Raw genomic sequence first — 16891 nt, forward strand, 5'->3', positions numbered from 1 at the left:
CCCCTCTTCTTCTTCTTTTTTTTTTTTTTTTAAGATTTTATTTATTTATTTTACAGACAGAGATCACAAGTAGGCAGAGAGGCAGGCAGAGAGAGAGAGGGGAAAGCAGGCTCTCCGCTGAGCAGAGAGTCCTATGTGGGGCTCAATCCCAGGACGCTGGGATCACAACCTGAGCCGAAGGCAGAGGCTTTAACCCACTGAGCCACCCAGGAGCCCCTCTGATCCTGTCTTCTAATAGTAAAGATTAACTGCCTGTTTTTGCACTTCATGTAAATACCATCACTCACAAAGATCTCTTTTTGAATCTGGTTTCCTTTGCTAGCATTGCATATATGAAATCATCTCTGTTATTACATGTAGCAAGAGGGTGTTTTTATTACTGTGTTTCATTGTGTGATCATGCCACAATTTATCTGTTCTACTATTAATAGAACTTGTTTCATTTGGCTAATATGAAAAAAATCTCATGTACATTCTTGTACATATCTTTTGGAGAATATATGCAGTCATTTCTGTTGGATATTTACCAAGAAGTAAAATTGCTGGGTTATGAAATTGCTTTGTAGATACTGCCCAACAGTTTTCCAAAGAGGTTACACTAATTTATGTTCCTGCCTTCAATTCAGAAGAGTTCCAGTTGCTTCACATTCTTGCCAATATCAAGCAACAACATCTTTAATTTTAGCCATTCTAATGACGATATAATGGCATCTTGTTGTGGTTTTAATTTGCATTTCCCTGGTTACTAGTTTTGTTATACACCTATATATGTTTGTTTTCCTTATGTTTATTGGTCCTTTGAATATATTCTTTTCTAGAGTAACTGTTTAAGACTTTTGTCAATTTAAAACACTGGGTTGCCTGTCTTTTTTTTTTTTTAAGATTTTATTTATTTATTTGACAGAGAGAGAGAGAGTGAAAGAGGGAACACAAGTAGGGGCACAAGGAGAGGGAGAAGCAGGCTTCCAGCTGAGCATGGAACAGGGCGCCAGGGCTAGATGGAAGAACCCTGGGATCATGACCTGAACCCAGGTCAGATGCTTAATGACTGAGCCACCCAGGCACCCCTGAGCTGCCTGTCTTGTTTTTTTTTTTTTTTTCTTTTTAAAAAAAAATTATTTATTTTTAAAATTTCTTTTCAGTGTTCCAGAGTTCATTGTTTATGCACCACACCCAGAGCTCCAATACGTGCCCACCACCAGGCTTACCCAACCTCCCACCCCCCACACCCCCAAAACCCTCAGATTGTTTTTCAGAGTCCATGGTCTCTCATGGTTCTTCTCCCCCTCCAATTTCCCCCAACTCCCTTCTCCTCTTGCCTGTCTTGTTTTTGTTTGTTGTTTTGTTTTGCAGGGGTTTCTTATTTTAGATTTTAATCCTCTCTCTCACTCTCAGTCAATATCTGTCTCTATCTCTCTCTCCCAACCCCACTACCTCCCAGCATTTCTCATACATCTTATCCCAGGTATGACTTGTATTCTTATTCTCTAAGTGGTGTCTCTAGATGACCAGAAGTGATCAATTCAATGAGTCCTAATGTATCCATCTCTTTTTATGGTTAAGTTTTGTGTAAAATCTTTCATGGTTAAATTTTATGTGGTTAGGTTTTAAGAAATATTTGCTTACTCTAAGGTTGTAAAAATTTCTCCTATTTTTCTTCTATATGATTGTTCTGAAAGGTATTGCTTGGCCTTTCATAACTAGGTCCATTAGATTAACTTCAAATCAATTTCTATATGTGGACATAAGGTAGGAATAATTTTTTTTTTCATTTGGATCTTTCCTCATTTATCAAAAAGAGCATCTGTTTTCTTTTCTTTTCTTTTCTTTTCTTTCTAGTTTTATAGTTAAGTTGTTTTTTTATAATTTCATTAACAGATAATGTATTATTTGCTTCAGGGGTACAGGTCTGCGAATCATCAGTCTTAACACAATTCACATCACTCACCATAGCACATACCCTCCCCAATGTCCATCACCCAGCCACCCTTTCCCTCCCACCCCCCACCCCTCCAGCAACCCTCAGTTTGTTTCCTGAGATTAAGAGTCTCTCATGGTTTGTCTCCCTCCCTGGTCCCATCTTGTTTCATTTTTTCCCTCCCTACCCCCCACAACACCCCATCCTCCCTCTCAAATTTCTCATATCAGAGAGATCATATGATAATTGTTTTTCTCTGATTGACTTATTTTGCTTAGCATAATATCCTCTAGTTCCATCCACATTGTTGCAAGCATCCATTCTCTTTTTAGTTGCAGTGCCACCTTTGTCATTTTATTAGATGACCACACATGTGTGGGTCTATATCTGGACACTATTCTGTTCTATTTATCTATCCTTGCACCTTTATCAGTTTCTATATTTGGTAATGTAAGCACTGAGAAAGAAGGATTTTTCCCAAACAACAGGAGATACTTGAGCTCCTATAAAAGCTGACAGAAGGATTTAGTGGAGAGTGAGGGATTGAATAAAAGAAAGAGAGAGGATAGTCTTCACCTAAGAAGCTAGTAGGAGCTGGATGGCAGGTGCTTGTGGAAGGATTGGCCTTGTACACTCATCTGCTAATCCGTTCAACAAAAAGGTGTTGGGCAGCCCCTGTGTGTCAGACACGGACATACAGCAGTGCCAGGATAGACGAGGTCCCTGTTGTCACATTGGTAGTGGGAGAAAGAGAATAGACAAGGACCCACAGGAACAGGTGATTCATGCAACAATAAATGCCATGAAGAACATGGGCAGGATACTGCCACAGAGTAATGGAAGCCCATTCCCACATGGCACCAGGGAAGGTCTTGGGATGTAAGAAATGTGAGGTCACATTTAAACCAAGACGGAGCCAGTCATGAAAAGCATCCCAGACAGAACATACAGCTAAAAGGCTTAGACTAATGTAAGCTTGTAATATCTTTAGAACAAACAGTGTGGATGGAAAAATACAAACAAAAAAGTGGGAGGGGGGCAGGGAGCTGGGTAATCAAATAGCATCAGAAAGCAAGGTAGAAACCAAATTGGCCCAAGGAGGCTTTCCCTTAAGTTTGGGCTGAATGTGGAGTTTCCCATGCATAGGAGTTGATAGATTAGTCATGGGTGATGGAACTGTGGGTGTGTATATTGGGGGAGGTGGGGAGCTATCTTGTCTCCTTCTCTGTAAAGCTGCTCACATGTGCCCTCTCTCCCTGCAGCCTCCTGAGTGATGCCAGCCCAATGGTTCCTAATATCCAGACTGGTCCTCTTGGTACTGCTGGGCACAGTCAGAGCAGGCCCTTTCTCTCCACGGTCCAATGTGACACTCCCAGCCCCCCGGCCTCCTCCCCAGCCGGGGGGCCGCACAGTGGAGCCCGTTGGGGGAAGCCCCTCTTCTCGGCTTTATGAACACACCGTGGAAGGAGGGGAGAAGCAGGTGGTTTTTACCCACCGCATCAACCTGCCGCCTTCAGCCGGTTGTGGTTGTCCCCCGGGCACGGAGCCCCCTGTTCCTGCTTCAGAGGTACAGGCCTTGAAGGTCCGGCTAGAGATCCTGGAGGAGCTGGTGAAGGGGCTCAAGGAACAGTGCGCTGGGGGATGTTGTCCCACTGCAGCCCAGGCTGGCACAGGTGGGTAGATGAGGGGAGAGGACACCAAAAAAGAGGAAGGTGGGGAAGTGGTTCAGGTTTAGGTGGGCATCACTTGTCCATAAAAGACCTTGGTATGAATTAGAAAAAGCATCTCTTCTTTCCCTTTGGGGGTGGAGAGTGCAGCCCCCAAACTCAGAGAGAGAAGTCACTAGGCTCTGTGTCAGCACTTCCCTCCCCTGTCCCCAAGCATATGATAGGGCCTTGGGAGGCCACATATATTGACTAGAAGTACCTGGAAACAAAGATGACCTTATGAAATGAGCCCCGCCTTGCTGGAGGGGCTCATGAAGGGGAGCACCGCATGGGCTTCTTCCCCCTCCCCAGAGAGATTGAATCCTGCCTCTCCCTCTTACTCCAGGCCAGACAGATGTCCGCAGCCTCTGCAGTCTCCATGGCGTGTTTGACCTGAGCCGCTGTGCCTGCTCCTGCGAGTCAGGCTGGGGTGGGCCCACCTGCTCAGACCCCACAGGCGCTGGGGTGCCCCCCTCCACCCCACCCTCAGTCTCCGGGTCCTGCCCAGATGACTGCAACGATCAGGGTCGCTGTGTCCGCGGGCGCTGCGTGTGCTTCCCTGGTTACAGCGGCCCCAGCTGTGGCTGGCCCTCGTGCCCCGGGGACTGCAACGGCCGTGGGCGCTGCGTGCAAGGAGTATGCGTGTGCCGTGCTGGCTTCTCCGGGGACGACTGCAGCCAGCGCTCCTGCCCCCGGGGCTGCAGCCAGAGGGGGCGCTGCGAGGACGGGCGCTGCGTGTGCGACCCCGGCTACGCTGGCGAAGACTGTGGGAAGAGGAGCTGCCCCCGAGGCTGCAGCCAGAGGGGGCGCTGCGAGAACGGACGCTGCGTGTGCGACCCCGGCTACACTGGCGACGACTGCGGGGTGAGGAGCTGCCCACGGGGCTGCAGCCAGAGGGGGCGCTGCGAGGACGGGCGCTGCGTGTGCGACCCCGGCTACACCGGCGACGACTGCGGCTCGCGGAGCTGCCTGTGGGACTGTGGCGAGGGCGGGCGCTGCGTGGACGGCCGCTGCGTGTGCTGGCCCGGGTACGCGGGCGAGGACTGCAGCACCCGGACGTGCCCGCGGGACTGCCGGGGCCGCGGGCGCTGCGAGGACGGCGAGTGCATCTGCGACGCAGGGTACAGCGGGGACGACTGTGGAGTGCGCAGCTGCCCAGGCGACTGCAACCAAAGGGGCCGCTGCGAGGACGGCCGCTGCGTGTGCTGGCCGGGGTACACGGGGCCCGACTGCGGCTCGCGCGCCTGTCCCCGTGACTGTCGGGGCCGCGGGCGCTGCGAGAACGGCGTCTGCGTGTGCAACGCGGGCTATAGCGGCGAGGACTGCGGCGTGCGCAGCTGTCCCGGGGACTGTCGCGGCCGGGGCCGTTGCGAGAGTGGCCGCTGCGTGTGTTGGCCCGGGTACACAGGTCGGGACTGCGGCACGCGCGCCTGCCCTGGCGACTGTCGTGGGCGCGGGCGCTGCGTGGACGGCCGCTGCGTGTGCAACCCCGGCTTCGCGGGCGAGGACTGCGGGAGCCGTCGGTGCCCTGGGGACTGCCGCGGGCGGGGCCGCTGCGAGGATGGCGTGTGCGTGTGCAACGCGGGCTACGAGGGAGAGGACTGTGGCGTGCGCAGCTGCCCAGGAGGTTGCCACGGCCGCGGCCAGTGCCACGACGGGCGCTGCGTGTGTGACGATGACTACTCGGGAGAGGACTGCAGCATAAGGCGGTGCCCGCGCGACTGCAGTCAGCATGGCGTGTGCCAGGACGGCGTGTGCACCTGCTGGGAAGGTTATGCCGGCGAGGACTGCGGCCTCCGTACCTGCCCCTCCAACTGCCACCAGCGCGGCCCCTGTGAGGACGGGCGCTGCGTGTGCAACTCAGGCTACACCGGCCCCTCCTGCGCTACCCGCACCTGCCCGGCGGATTGCCGGGGCCGCGGGCGCTGCGTGCAGGGAGTGTGCGTGTGCCACGTGGGCTATAGCGGCGAGGATTGTGGGCAGGAAGAACCTCCCGCCAGCACCTGCCCTGGGGGCTGTGGGCCCCGGGAACTGTGCCGCGCTGGCCAGTGTGTATGCGTGGAGGGCTTTGGAGGACCTGACTGCGCCATTCAGATGTGCCCTGGGGACTGCCGTGGCAGGGGAGAGTGTCGTGAGGGCAGCTGCATCTGTCAAGAAGGTTATGCAGGGGAGGACTGCGGGGAAGGTGAGCAAGCAGCCTTTCCCAGTACCCTGGGAACCAGAGTCAGTGGGAAGGCCTGAGCCTGAGGCTTAGGAGCCCAGGCACCCGGAGGAAGAGGGAAGGAGGTGAATTATTGAGCAGTGGGGCGGAGGGGGAGGGATGTTTGTGTGGAGGTGGGCAGTCCAAGTAGCCAGAGAGCCGGTGTCCACTAGGGGCAGCAGAACCCCGGGGGCACACCAGCAGGCAGGCCCTGCTTCAGATCTCTGAAGAGCAGCTTGGGGGCTCCTTTAGTTGCTTTTCCAAAGATTCTGTGTTTCTGGAGATGGCGGTTGAGGTGGGGAGGTGAAGGAGACCCCAAGGCCTGTTCAGGCCTCTGCCAGTTTTGCATCACCTCCAGAGAGGAGCAGGAACTGGGATCAATCTTGCAGTATGGTCTGAGTACTGGGGCCTCCCATGGTAGGGTTGGGGGATGGGGGCTGCCTTGGGCTAACCACATCTCGGTATCTCATTCTCCTGAACAGAGGTTCCAGCCATTGAGGGCATGAGGATGCATCTCCTAGAGGAGACAACGGTTCGGACAGAGTGGACCAGGGCTCCTGGCACTGTGGATGCCTACGAAATTCAGTTCATTCCCACGGTGAGAGCTAAGCTGCAGGAAGTTGAGTGGGCCAGACTCAGAGGGGAGAGAGTGCTCACCTCAAGCTAGAAGTTCTGGGTAGTCAGAGGCCGAGTCCAGACTGGCTAGACTCCTGAAGCTGCTGTGAAGGCCTCCTCATCCCACCCCACACTTGGTCCAGAAGGCCTGTGCAGCATCATTTCACGGCTGCTGGAATGACCTCTGGTGACCATGAGCTCTGTCCTTCCTGAGGCTGTCCAGTCTGCTGCTGGTCATCACTGGTAGTTCTTTGAACCATCTAGAGCTGCCCCATTCTACATCTGTCCATTGGCCCTAGGTGGGCCCCCGCCAGCATCAGAATGTTGCCTTTGCTTTCCCCCACAGCTTCCGCCACAGGCTTTCAGGTATTTGGAGACATCGGCCATCTCCACACTCTTTGTTCTCTCTAGACCAACTCCCCTGCTCTCTTCACCCCTTTTCCCTAAGGCTTTGTTCTCTGAATTCTTCACATCCTGGGTTCCCTCCTCTAATGCCTCATGCTTTTTGCATTTGCCTCCAAAATGTGAGGGCAGACAGTCCAGTAGTTCTCCTGGCTAACTCGGAAGAGCCTGGCAGTTTTCTCAGAGTTGATGTGTATTAACTTGTGGTCACAAAAACTGTGAACTGTTTTGATCATATTTATTTTTTTAAGTGACTTTTATTATAAAAGTCATGTAGGCTCAGTATAGACACTGTAGAAAATATAAATGAGGAACAGAGAAAGAAAGAAAAAAGATGACATTGGACTGTGTACACTTTTGTAGCCTAAATATAGGCCTTTACATGTGGCTCTGTTCAGTGTTATCTCTTTTGGTTTAGGCCAAGCTGTCTAGGCTGTTGCAATAATTTAAGTCTGTGAACTGGTTCTCCTGCCTCTATGTCATCAGTGCACTGCAAAGCATTCACTGTGTCTCCTTCCAAATTGCTTTTAAAATATTTGGGAGCACCCAAAGGACAAAGCCTTGTGGCCTCTCACTAGAGGCCCCCTTTTATGCAGATTGGGCTTTTATGATATGTTTGGCCTCCCAGTTCCCAATCATATGACATTTCTACTGTCTAACTCATGTTTTCTTGAATCTTCACACAAACATCACGGCTGATCTCCAAAACTCTGGAAGAATGAATAACTCTCAGGGCCTAAACCCTAGGAGAGCTCTAGGACAGAAGGAACAGCTCAGAGGTGCTGGCTGCCATCCCCACGCTAACTGGCCTGGTCATGCCAACTCTTCTTATTAGAGCCCCAAGACCAGACCCCGACTATGCTCTGTCTCTCCTCACTGGCTGGGAGAAGCAGAGGCAGAAGTCCCTACTTTGCAGCACAACCAATAGAGCTTGGGTTTTTTCCTTCTGTTAAAAAAAAGTTGTTTTTTGTTATAAAAATAATTTAATCACAAGACAAGAATTTGGCAACTAGTGAAAAAAACAAATAATTCTTGGCTGCTTCACACTAAAACAAGCACTGTTAACATTTTTAAGTGTTTCTCCCACTCTATTCTTCTGTGTGTATATTATTGACATAGTTCTGATCTTGAGAGGTTGGGACTTTTAAAAGGAACTTTCCCAAGAAACTTCAGGGAAAAAAGAATTAAAATAAACACTTGGGAGAGAAAGAGCATGCAAGGCAGCATTGTCCTCTGCTCTTAGTAGATAGGAACCCAACCTTGCGTGTTTCAAACTGTGGGTCTTCCCAGCCCAAACCCTAGGCTTCCTCCCTCTCCAGGTGCCAGGTGGGGTCTACTTGGCCCATGCCCAGCTCAGCTTATCTCTGGGTATGAGCCTCTGTCACATTCTGGGTTCTCTTCGAACCCGAATGTGGAATATACCCCTGTAAGATAGGTCCCCAGACAGCCCTTTTGCACTGCACCTTAGCCTGTGCTACTGGCCCTCCGACAGCTTTCTAAGCTTTCTGTGGCTGGCCCCTGGGATCGTGCCTCCTGTCCTGGACAGCTCACTCTGTCCATTTCTGGGGGCTCAGAGTGTATTGGTAGCTGGCTGTCCTCTGGCACTGCCATCTTCTCAGAAGCCTATCTCCACCTAACCCTTTCCCTTTTCCAGAAGCATTTCTGTCTCAAAGCCCTGGCAAAGGGACACACCTAGTCACTGGAATGCTCTTCAGAACACGGAAGAGGAACATTCCTCCTTCTCCCTGACTCAGTGGTTCTCAAAGCGTATTCCCTGCACCTGCAGCATGGGATTTACCTGGAAGCTTGTTACACATGCAGACCACAGGACTCGAGTCCGAGCTACTGAATTAGGAGCTCTGTGACTGGAGCCCAGTAGCCTGAACTGTAACAAGTCCTCCAGGGGATTCTGCTACACCAGAAGCCTGAGGACCACTCAGTCAAGGAATGTTGCTATTTTGCAAAAAGTCTGGTTCCTCTCTGAATGTGAGAGGAAGCAAAAGGTAACTGAGGGTCAGTTGAAGAGGAGGAGCAGGCACTCTGCAGCCTAGAACCTGGGCTGTGCCACACTTTCACTGGGACACAAGACCTCGTAGCCCCAGAAAAGTTTGTGTTTGGGGTCTGGTCTGAAAGAGGGAGGAGGGGGTGGTAAGCTCCAGAGCCCAACCAAGATGGTGCCCCCACCTGGAACCATGACATTGGTATGGAGAACGGGGTTAGAAACTCACCAAGGATAATCGGTGAAGCGGCAGAGCTGTCAGCAAGGGGAGCCACCATCTGCCTAGAGAGCCTGTCTCAGACCAGACAGACGACAGATATGGGACTTTGAGGGATTTGTTCCCAAATGGATCTTAGGAGAGAATAAGAGGTGACTAAAAGGCTCACGTACGTGGTCTGAGGGAAAAGGAGAACTCAAGATGGGCTTGTCTCCCTGGAAGAACCAGACATCATCAGGGAGCACCCAAGGGATGTGTATGTGGCGGGGGCAAGGGGTAGTTATATGTGTCAGGTTGGGTTGGGGGCATAGGGGAGAGAGAAGGAAAGAGAAAGTTCTGGCAAGGATGAGGACTTCACAGGCCTTCAGTTGAGACTCCTAGGCTGGACTATCCTAGGGCAGGGTAAGTAGGAGAGGAAGAGGGGGCCTGTGTGCCCAGGAAAACTTTTCAGCCAACAGAACTCTGACAAAGCTTTATTTCATCCTCAAGTCTACGTGGCCTCTCATCTGGTTTTATACTTTGGTATTTACTGTGTTGATTTCCCCACAATTTTCTTGGTTTAGGAGAGTACCTTTTGAAATTTCCATCCTACTTGGCTGAGTGGAGGTGTCCCCATCACGGCCAACATAGCTAAGCAGAACAGAGCGTCCTTATTAGCTGTCCTAGCTAGACAGCCCAGTGAAATTCAGGGCAGTTAGACTGCTCGCAGATGTCCATCCCTCCTATTTCCCAGTGGCTGACCCTCCAAGAAGACCCTGCTGGAGCAGAGGCTGGCATATTCTTGGTGGGGTCATCATGGATAAATCATAATACCTTCAATGTGTCCTTGGAGGGTAGTCATTTGCTCACTGGCATGTATGGCTCAGAGATTTGGGGAGGGATTCGAGGCACCTTAAGATGTGGCCATACATTTAGCTACTAGAACATGAGCTGAGGCAAGAGACTTCTTTCATCATGTCTAGCATGATGCCAGGTACAAAATTGGGAAACATATTTGTGAGGCTTAGAGCAGATAGGCTTTGTTTTTGAGGGGCCTGCAGCCCTGCTCAGGAGACAAGAAAAGTACCTAAAGGGAAATGTCACGAACAGGGGTCACACCCACGTTACCAGCCAGGGGCAGGGTTTGTGGGGAGGAAGTGAGACTGGGAAGGTGCACTCCTCAGTGACGTCATCTCTTGTGACAGGAGTGGCCTTGGGAGGCAAGGTGGGCAGGGTTGCGTGAGGAAAGCCCAAGGGAGGATCCTGGCATGTGATGGGCAGATTCAGACAAACAGCTGATGAACCAGCTTAAAATGTAGCTCCTGTGAGAGGGGGCTGTGAGGTCACACTGACTGGGGGGTCGAATCCCTGCCACGTTCTTGGTGGTGGGGACCTTGGGCAAGTTACTTAATCCTTTTGTACCTCAGTTTCTTCATCTGTCCAATGGGAATAGCATGACCTCCTTCATAAGGTTCTTTTGAGGATTGAGTTCATATGTGTAAGTTGCCTAGTCCAGCATGTGGTAGATACTGAACGTTTTAGATGTTTTTGCTGCTACTGTCCATGCTCTCCCGCTGTATAGGAACCAGCTCCGCACAGCTCCATGTGGACAGCACCTGGAACTGGAGAGAGAAGACATAAGGGAGACTGGGTAGTAGGGGTGAGATAACGAGCCCTGATCCACTTGGTGCTCCTTTCTTGCAGACGGAGGGGGTGAGCCCCCCATTCACAGCACGGGTACCCAGCTCTGCCTCAGCCTATGACCAGAGAGGACTGGCGCCCGGTCAGGAGTACCAGGTCACAGTCCGTGCCCTTCGAGGGACTAGCTGGGGCCCTCCTGCCTCTAAGACCATCACCACCAGTGAGAGCTGGGGCTGTGGGCGGGGTGCTGGTTGGAGATCTGGATTTGAGGGTGGGTGGCTAGGAATCTGCCCCACCCCCGTCCCAACCCCAGGAAGGCAGAAGGGAGTGGTGTCGTGGGGACAGAGCTCTTAGAGGGAAAGCTGGTGACTGAGGACCTGACTCGCCCTGACCCCTCTTCTCTCTAATCTGGCTAGTGATTGATGGCCCACAAGACCTCCGGGTGGTGGCTGTGACACCAACCACACTGGAGCTCAGCTGGCTGCGACCCCAGGCAGAAGTGGACCGATTCGTGGTGTCCTATGTCAGCGCTGGCAACCAGAGGGTGCGGCTGGAAGTGCCCCCAGAGGCGGATGGGACAGTGCTGACTGACCTGATGCCAGGCGTGGAATATGTAGTGACTGTCACGGCAGAGCGGGGCCGGGCAGTAAGCTACCCGGCTTCTGTCAGAGCCAACACAGGTATGGCTGGCCAGGCTTAGCCAAGGTGCCGTTTCTCTGTACAGCCGCCCCTTCCTTGGGGGCCCATGTCTAGGGTTCACAGTCTCCTCTGAACGTGCCTTGGCAGGGTGTGTTGGAAAGCACCTGCTGGGGCCTTGCTGTGTGATGGCTGCCCTGGTACCTCAGGGGCTTGGAGTCCTGCAGGAAGGCTACGGGCTGGACCACAGGAGGAGCTGCCCCTGCCCCTCTGCCCCCAGAGATGCAGGAAATAGGAGAGGCTGTCTGACCCACCAGCTGGGGCAGCAGGCTCTTGAAACAGGCACTGGGACAGCCCTGTGTTCACGGTGGTGGTCAGCCCTTGTAGGGACTGGAATCAGGCAGAGCAGAGATCGGCGTTGCTGGGCACTGTAGACTGGGGTTTGGGGAAGTTAGGTCTCAGAGCAGTGATTTTCCACTAATCCTCAAGGTCTCTTAACAGATGGTTATTTATTTTCTTTTCCTGTGACAGAGGGACGCCCACCTCGCAGTAGCTCACATTCTCTCCTCCCACTCCCCTTTCTCTCCTTCAGACACAGGGCCCCACCTGCTGGCTTTTCTCTTCTTTCTAGGGCACCAACAGTGGCGGGCTTGGAGGGCGAGCGGGGAGGGGCTCCCGGGACACTGACTCCTTTCTCTGGTTCTCTTTCCAGGTGGGGCTGGGGCACAGGCGAGAGGCCTCTGGCTCCCGCGGGGGGGGGGGGGGGGGGGGGGCAGGGGGACGGAGGGAGGGGCTGCCGTGGGGAGGGGCTGCTACTGACCTGCTCTCCCCTTCCCCCTTTTTTGCCCCCGGCAGCACCAGGCCACTACAGTTACCCGGAGGTGCGCCCCCCAGCCCCGTCCCCCAAGCCCCGTCCCCGGCCGGCTCCGGCCCCGCGCCCCCCGCGCCCCGCACGCCCCGCTCGGCCCTCGCGGCCCGCAGAGGAGGGCGAGGAGGAGCCTGGGCCTGGGCCTAGCCTGCCGCAGCCCCCTCGGCGGGCGTGGGGCAACCTGACGGGCGAGCTGGGCCGCTTCCGCGGCACTGTGCAAGACCTGGAGCGCCACCTGAGGGCTCATGGCTACCCACTGCGAGCCAACCAGACCTACGCGTCCGTGGCGCGGCACATCCACGAGTACTTACAGCGGCGTCGCGCTGCCGCCGCCCCCGTCGGCCCCCCCGCCCCCTCGCCCCGCCGCCCCCACCCCACCGCCAGCCCCGACCCTGGCACCTGGAAGCGGGACTCCAACCAGGGCATCTACGGCCTCTCGCCCGAAGGCGTCGACCGGGTGGCCGCGCCCCGCCACCCCAAGCCCGAGGTTCTGGGCAGTTCTGCCGACGGCTCACTACTGGTGTCCCTTGACGGGCTCCGCGGCCACTTCGAGCGCGTGGTGCTGCGCTGGCGGCCCCAGCCGCCGGCAGAGGGCCCTGGCGGGGAGCTGACCGTGCCGGGCACCACTCGCACCGTCAGCCTACCTGACCTCAGGTCCGGCACCACCTACCACGTGGAGGTCCACGGGGTGCGGGCAGGGCAGACCTCCAAGTCCTACGCCTTCATCACCACCACAGGTAGCATGGGCTGGGGCCACGGGATTACCCATCCCCTGCCCAGCCTCGCCTGCCATTGGAGTCTACATCCAAGAGTGGCTCCCACCGCCTCACTGCTCAGACCACCACTCCACCCCCACCACACCTCTCGGTCCAGGCTCCAGGGGACCCCAGCACAAAGCATGCCCTCCTGTGTCTCTAGAAGCCGTCTCCACCCCAGGGGCCTGAGGGATACCCAGGGCCAAGGAGAGCTGGTCTTTAGCATTCCCCAGACACTTTGCGGGATTGCCATCCTGAGCATTGGAAGGGACTTTGGGGAAAGGAGGCGGGGCTACGAAAACACGCAGGAGCAGTGTGAGTGGGGCACCCAGTGAAACCAGCACTTCCCTACTCTGACTCACTGTGGTGAGGATGGCTGAAGGCTGTGGTCAGTGGTTACTGTTTTCCACAGTTTGGCCTTGACCTCAAAGGGACACATCAAAACTGTGTGGGGATGGCCTTGGAGCCATCAGGCAGCTTGTGTCTGTGAGAGGTGAAACCACTGCTTCTTGAGCTGCCTTTCCAGACCTCTTGGCTCACGTCATGCTTGTCTATTCCACAGGAACGATGCCGGGCTCAGGGAAGGGCTGCCCTAGGGAGGGTTGTGGATATATTTTCCCCCCACCAGGGCCCAGATGCCACCTGAGCTGGATGTACCCCCCCCAACACACACACACACTCTCTCTTCCCTCTCTCTTCAGTACCCACTCTTCCCTTGCATCTGCCTTCCTTCCCTAACACCACATCTCCTCCTTTCTTCCAGGCTTCTCACTGCAGCACTAATGGAAGCCACGACCACCACCCTCTGGGGAGGGAATGTGCTTAGGGAGGGACATGGAAGTCTGTGGGGGCTGGAGGTCCCCTTGTGAGGGGAGGGATGGCCGGCTTTATTGCTTTTATTTATTGACTGCAGGCCTGTCTGTTCAGAAATGTGGTTGACAGGGGTACTGAGAGGACTGGGTAGATCACTGGGAGGATGAGGTGGCCCAGGGAGTGGACTCAGAAGCAGAAGAGGGCAGGTCTGTAGGCTCTTAGAGGCTAGAAGGCAGAACCTGGGGGTTGGGATTTCCTTTCTCTCTCTCATTCTCAACCCTCCTGTTTTTCTCACCCTGCCCTTTCCCAGGGTCCTCTCCTTCAGGCCTCTTGGGAGCCACCGATGAGCCTCCTCCCTCGGGCCCTTCCACGACTCAAGGGGTCCAGGCCCCAGAACTGCAGCAGCGCCCCCAGGAGCTGGGGGAGTTGAGGGTGCTGGGCAGAGACAAGACAGGGAAGCTCCGCGTTGCTTGGACTGCTCAGCCTGACACATTTGCCCACTTCCAGCTCCGCCTTCGGGTGCCCGAGGGGCCAGGGGTGCATGAGGAACTACTGCCAGGGGACGTCCGCCAGGCTCTGGTGCCCTCACCCCCTCCTGGAGTCTCCTATGAGCTGTCACTTCGTGGGGTCCCCCCGGAGGGCGAGCCCTCTGCCCCTCTCATCTACCAAAGCATTATGGGTATATCCTTAACTCTGCTCAGCTCACTGTCCTGAGGATGGGGGAGGGGCTGGGCCATCAGGGCTTCAGAGGAGGGATGGGGACTGAAGGGTTGGGCTAGTGTTTGGGTTGGAATGGTAAGAGCAAGGAGAAAGAACGTTGGAGTTGAAGGTTCAGAGGAAAGAGAAACAGAGGGAGTCTTAGAAGAAGGATGTGGGGTGCGGGGCAGGGGAAAAGAGGATGGGAGGAGAAAAGTCAGAGGCTGGGACTGGGAGTCCAAGAGAGAGGCGGTAGGCTTCGGGCTTTCCACCTGCAGCTTTCTTTGCCCTGTATTCTCCCTAATTCCTGGTCACTAAAAGATCTCTGCAGCTAGGTGTGGGAAGGCCTCCAGCCCTGAGGATACAGGCCTGTAGCCCCCTCTGTCCCTTCCCTTCCCCACAGCCCTGCCACCCCCACACTGGGTAGGCTAGGACAGTGGCCCCCCTGCCCTGGGAGGCTGGCCTGCGGTGGACAGTGCTCCATGGTTGCTCCAGCCCATTTCTGCTGGGGACGAAGGTTCCTTAGCGTAGGGCGCTCCCGGCCAGCAGGGCTTCAGAGATGGATGAGGTTGGTGGAAGCAGTGAAACACTCACTTGCCCTCCTGGTCTCTCTTTATGGGACTTGGGTCTCTGCTCTGCCTGCTCCTCCAGGTGAAACTTAGCACTAGGAGAGAGGGCGGTAGGGGAGAGAAAAGTCCAAGTAGGGGACGAAGAGTCTCCAGCTGCTCCAGAGCAGCAGTGAGGAAGCTCTGACTCAGGAACAACCTGGAGGGGGGACCCAAAACTCCCCCAGAGCTCTTGATGTGGCGAGGGATGCTAGGATGCAAGGGATGGGGAAGCTAGCACAAGGGAAGGGCCAAAGCTCTCCCTGCAGAACAGAGGGCTGCTCATGGAGGCCTGGGGGGGAGGAAGTAGAGGCCTTGAGGGACAGAGATGTCCAGGAAGGAGGGACCCAGTGGGCTGAGGAGAGGGAAGGAGACCAGGGACAAGGCAGTGGTCGAGGCCGCTGGCTTTACTTTTGCCCCCACATTCTAGACAGGGATGGGGCGAAGCCTGGGAAGCCCTTGGCCCAGCCACACCTGGGCGAGCTAATGGTGACTGACCCAACCTCCAACTCTCTGCTCCTGCACTGGACGGTCCCTGAGGGCGAGTTCGACTCCTTCGTGATCCAGTACAAGGACAGGGATGGGCCCCAGGTGGTACCTGTGGAGGGATCCCAGCGCTCAGCCCGCATCACTAACCTGGACGTCGGCCGCAAGTACAAATTTGTGCTATATGGGCTCCTGGGCAAGAAGAGACATGGGCCCCTGGTGGCTGAAGCCAAGATCTGTGAGTGAGAGCAGTCACACCCACCCCTACCCCTGGCCCCTGTTTGGTCTTGAGGGAGGTCTTCCCAGTGCTTTGGGAACTCCAGGAAGGCCCCCTGGAGGCCATGGTGCCTGAGATGAATCCTGAAGGAAAAGCAGTGGTAGGTCCAGCAGAGGGGTTGAGGAGGGTGGTGCAGACAGAGGGAGACATGGAGAGTGAGGCAGGAGCGAGTGTGGCCCTGGAGGAGAATCCGTCTATTTCCTCTGGATGGAGAGCAGGACTCCTGGGGAGCAGAAGGGACGGGGCTTGTGTGTGTCTGACTGAAGAGCTTGGAGCTGCTGTGAGGGTCCCGGCCGGTGTGGGGTGGGCTCTGAAGGGTTTTAAGTGGGAATGATGTGATTTGCTACTTATCTTACAAATAACAAGGGGGCTGCTATAAAGAATTGCTGGAGAAATGAGTTAAGAGCCAGCAAGAAATGATGCGGGTCTGCCTGGGATGGAGGCTTGTGGGAGGTGAAGGACAATGAGGCTGGGTCTGGGAGGTGAAGGACAACGAGGAGGCCCAGGCACTCCGGTGTTCCTAGAGCAGACAGTCCCTTGCGCTGAGGTGAGGAACAGTGGAGGTGAGGACCAGCACAGCTTGGGACACTTCGATAAACCTCTTCGGAGCATTTGTTAACAAGATGTTCTAAGCGTGTCAGCACACTTAGTGGCTGTAGCAGCCCTGTGAGGCAAGCCCATTTATAGATGAGGAGAGTCAAGGCACAGAGAGGGAGAAAATGGCGGGGCCGCGGCGGGGATCACTGCTGCCCTCACAGGTCTGGAGAGCAGAGAGGAGGCCTGAAGAGTGGGCATGGGGGGACAGGAGACAGGGTGATGGCATGGGGGAAGCAGAGATAGTGGCTAGCACTCAGGGCGTGGGCAGAGGAAGAGGAGTCTACAGGGCAGCCCGAGGCGGTGACTCATGGAGAGGGGCACAGCCAGGGAGAGCAGTGTCCCAGATGCCAAAATGAAGGGCGTGGTCAGATTCCATAGGAGTGATTCAGAACTACAGAGCGTCCACAGCACTTAGCATGGCGAGGTCGCTGCTGGCCCTGGTGAGAGCAGCCAGTGGAGGGTGGAGCTCAATGGAGAGTCT

General features: G+C 55.0%; 1 protein-coding gene across 1 annotated transcript in view; it reads left to right on the forward strand.

The window, feature by feature from the left end:
* The window catches only part of TNXB (tenascin XB), a 56266-nt gene that overhangs the window by 6281 nt on the left and 33094 nt on the right, over positions 1 to 16891 (forward strand). Inside the window, 8 exon segments of the mRNA XM_045065128.1 lie at positions 3181 to 3591; positions 3971 to 5809; positions 6307 to 6422; positions 10741 to 10897; positions 11094 to 11357; positions 12169 to 12918; positions 14060 to 14428; positions 15481 to 15774. Of these exon segments, the coding sequence (XP_044921063.1) occupies positions 3192 to 3591; positions 3971 to 5809; positions 6307 to 6422; positions 10741 to 10897; positions 11094 to 11357; positions 12169 to 12918; positions 14060 to 14428; positions 15481 to 15774 (4189 nt within the window). The 5' untranslated portion in view covers positions 3181 to 3191.

Source organism: Mustela putorius, unplaced genomic scaffold (genome assembly GCF_011764305.1).
Source record: "Mustela putorius furo isolate JIRA1106 unplaced genomic scaffold, ASM1176430v1.1 tig00003856_pilon_pilon_pilon, whole genome shotgun sequence".
Classification (NCBI taxonomy): domain Eukaryota; kingdom Metazoa; phylum Chordata; class Mammalia; order Carnivora; family Mustelidae; genus Mustela; species Mustela putorius.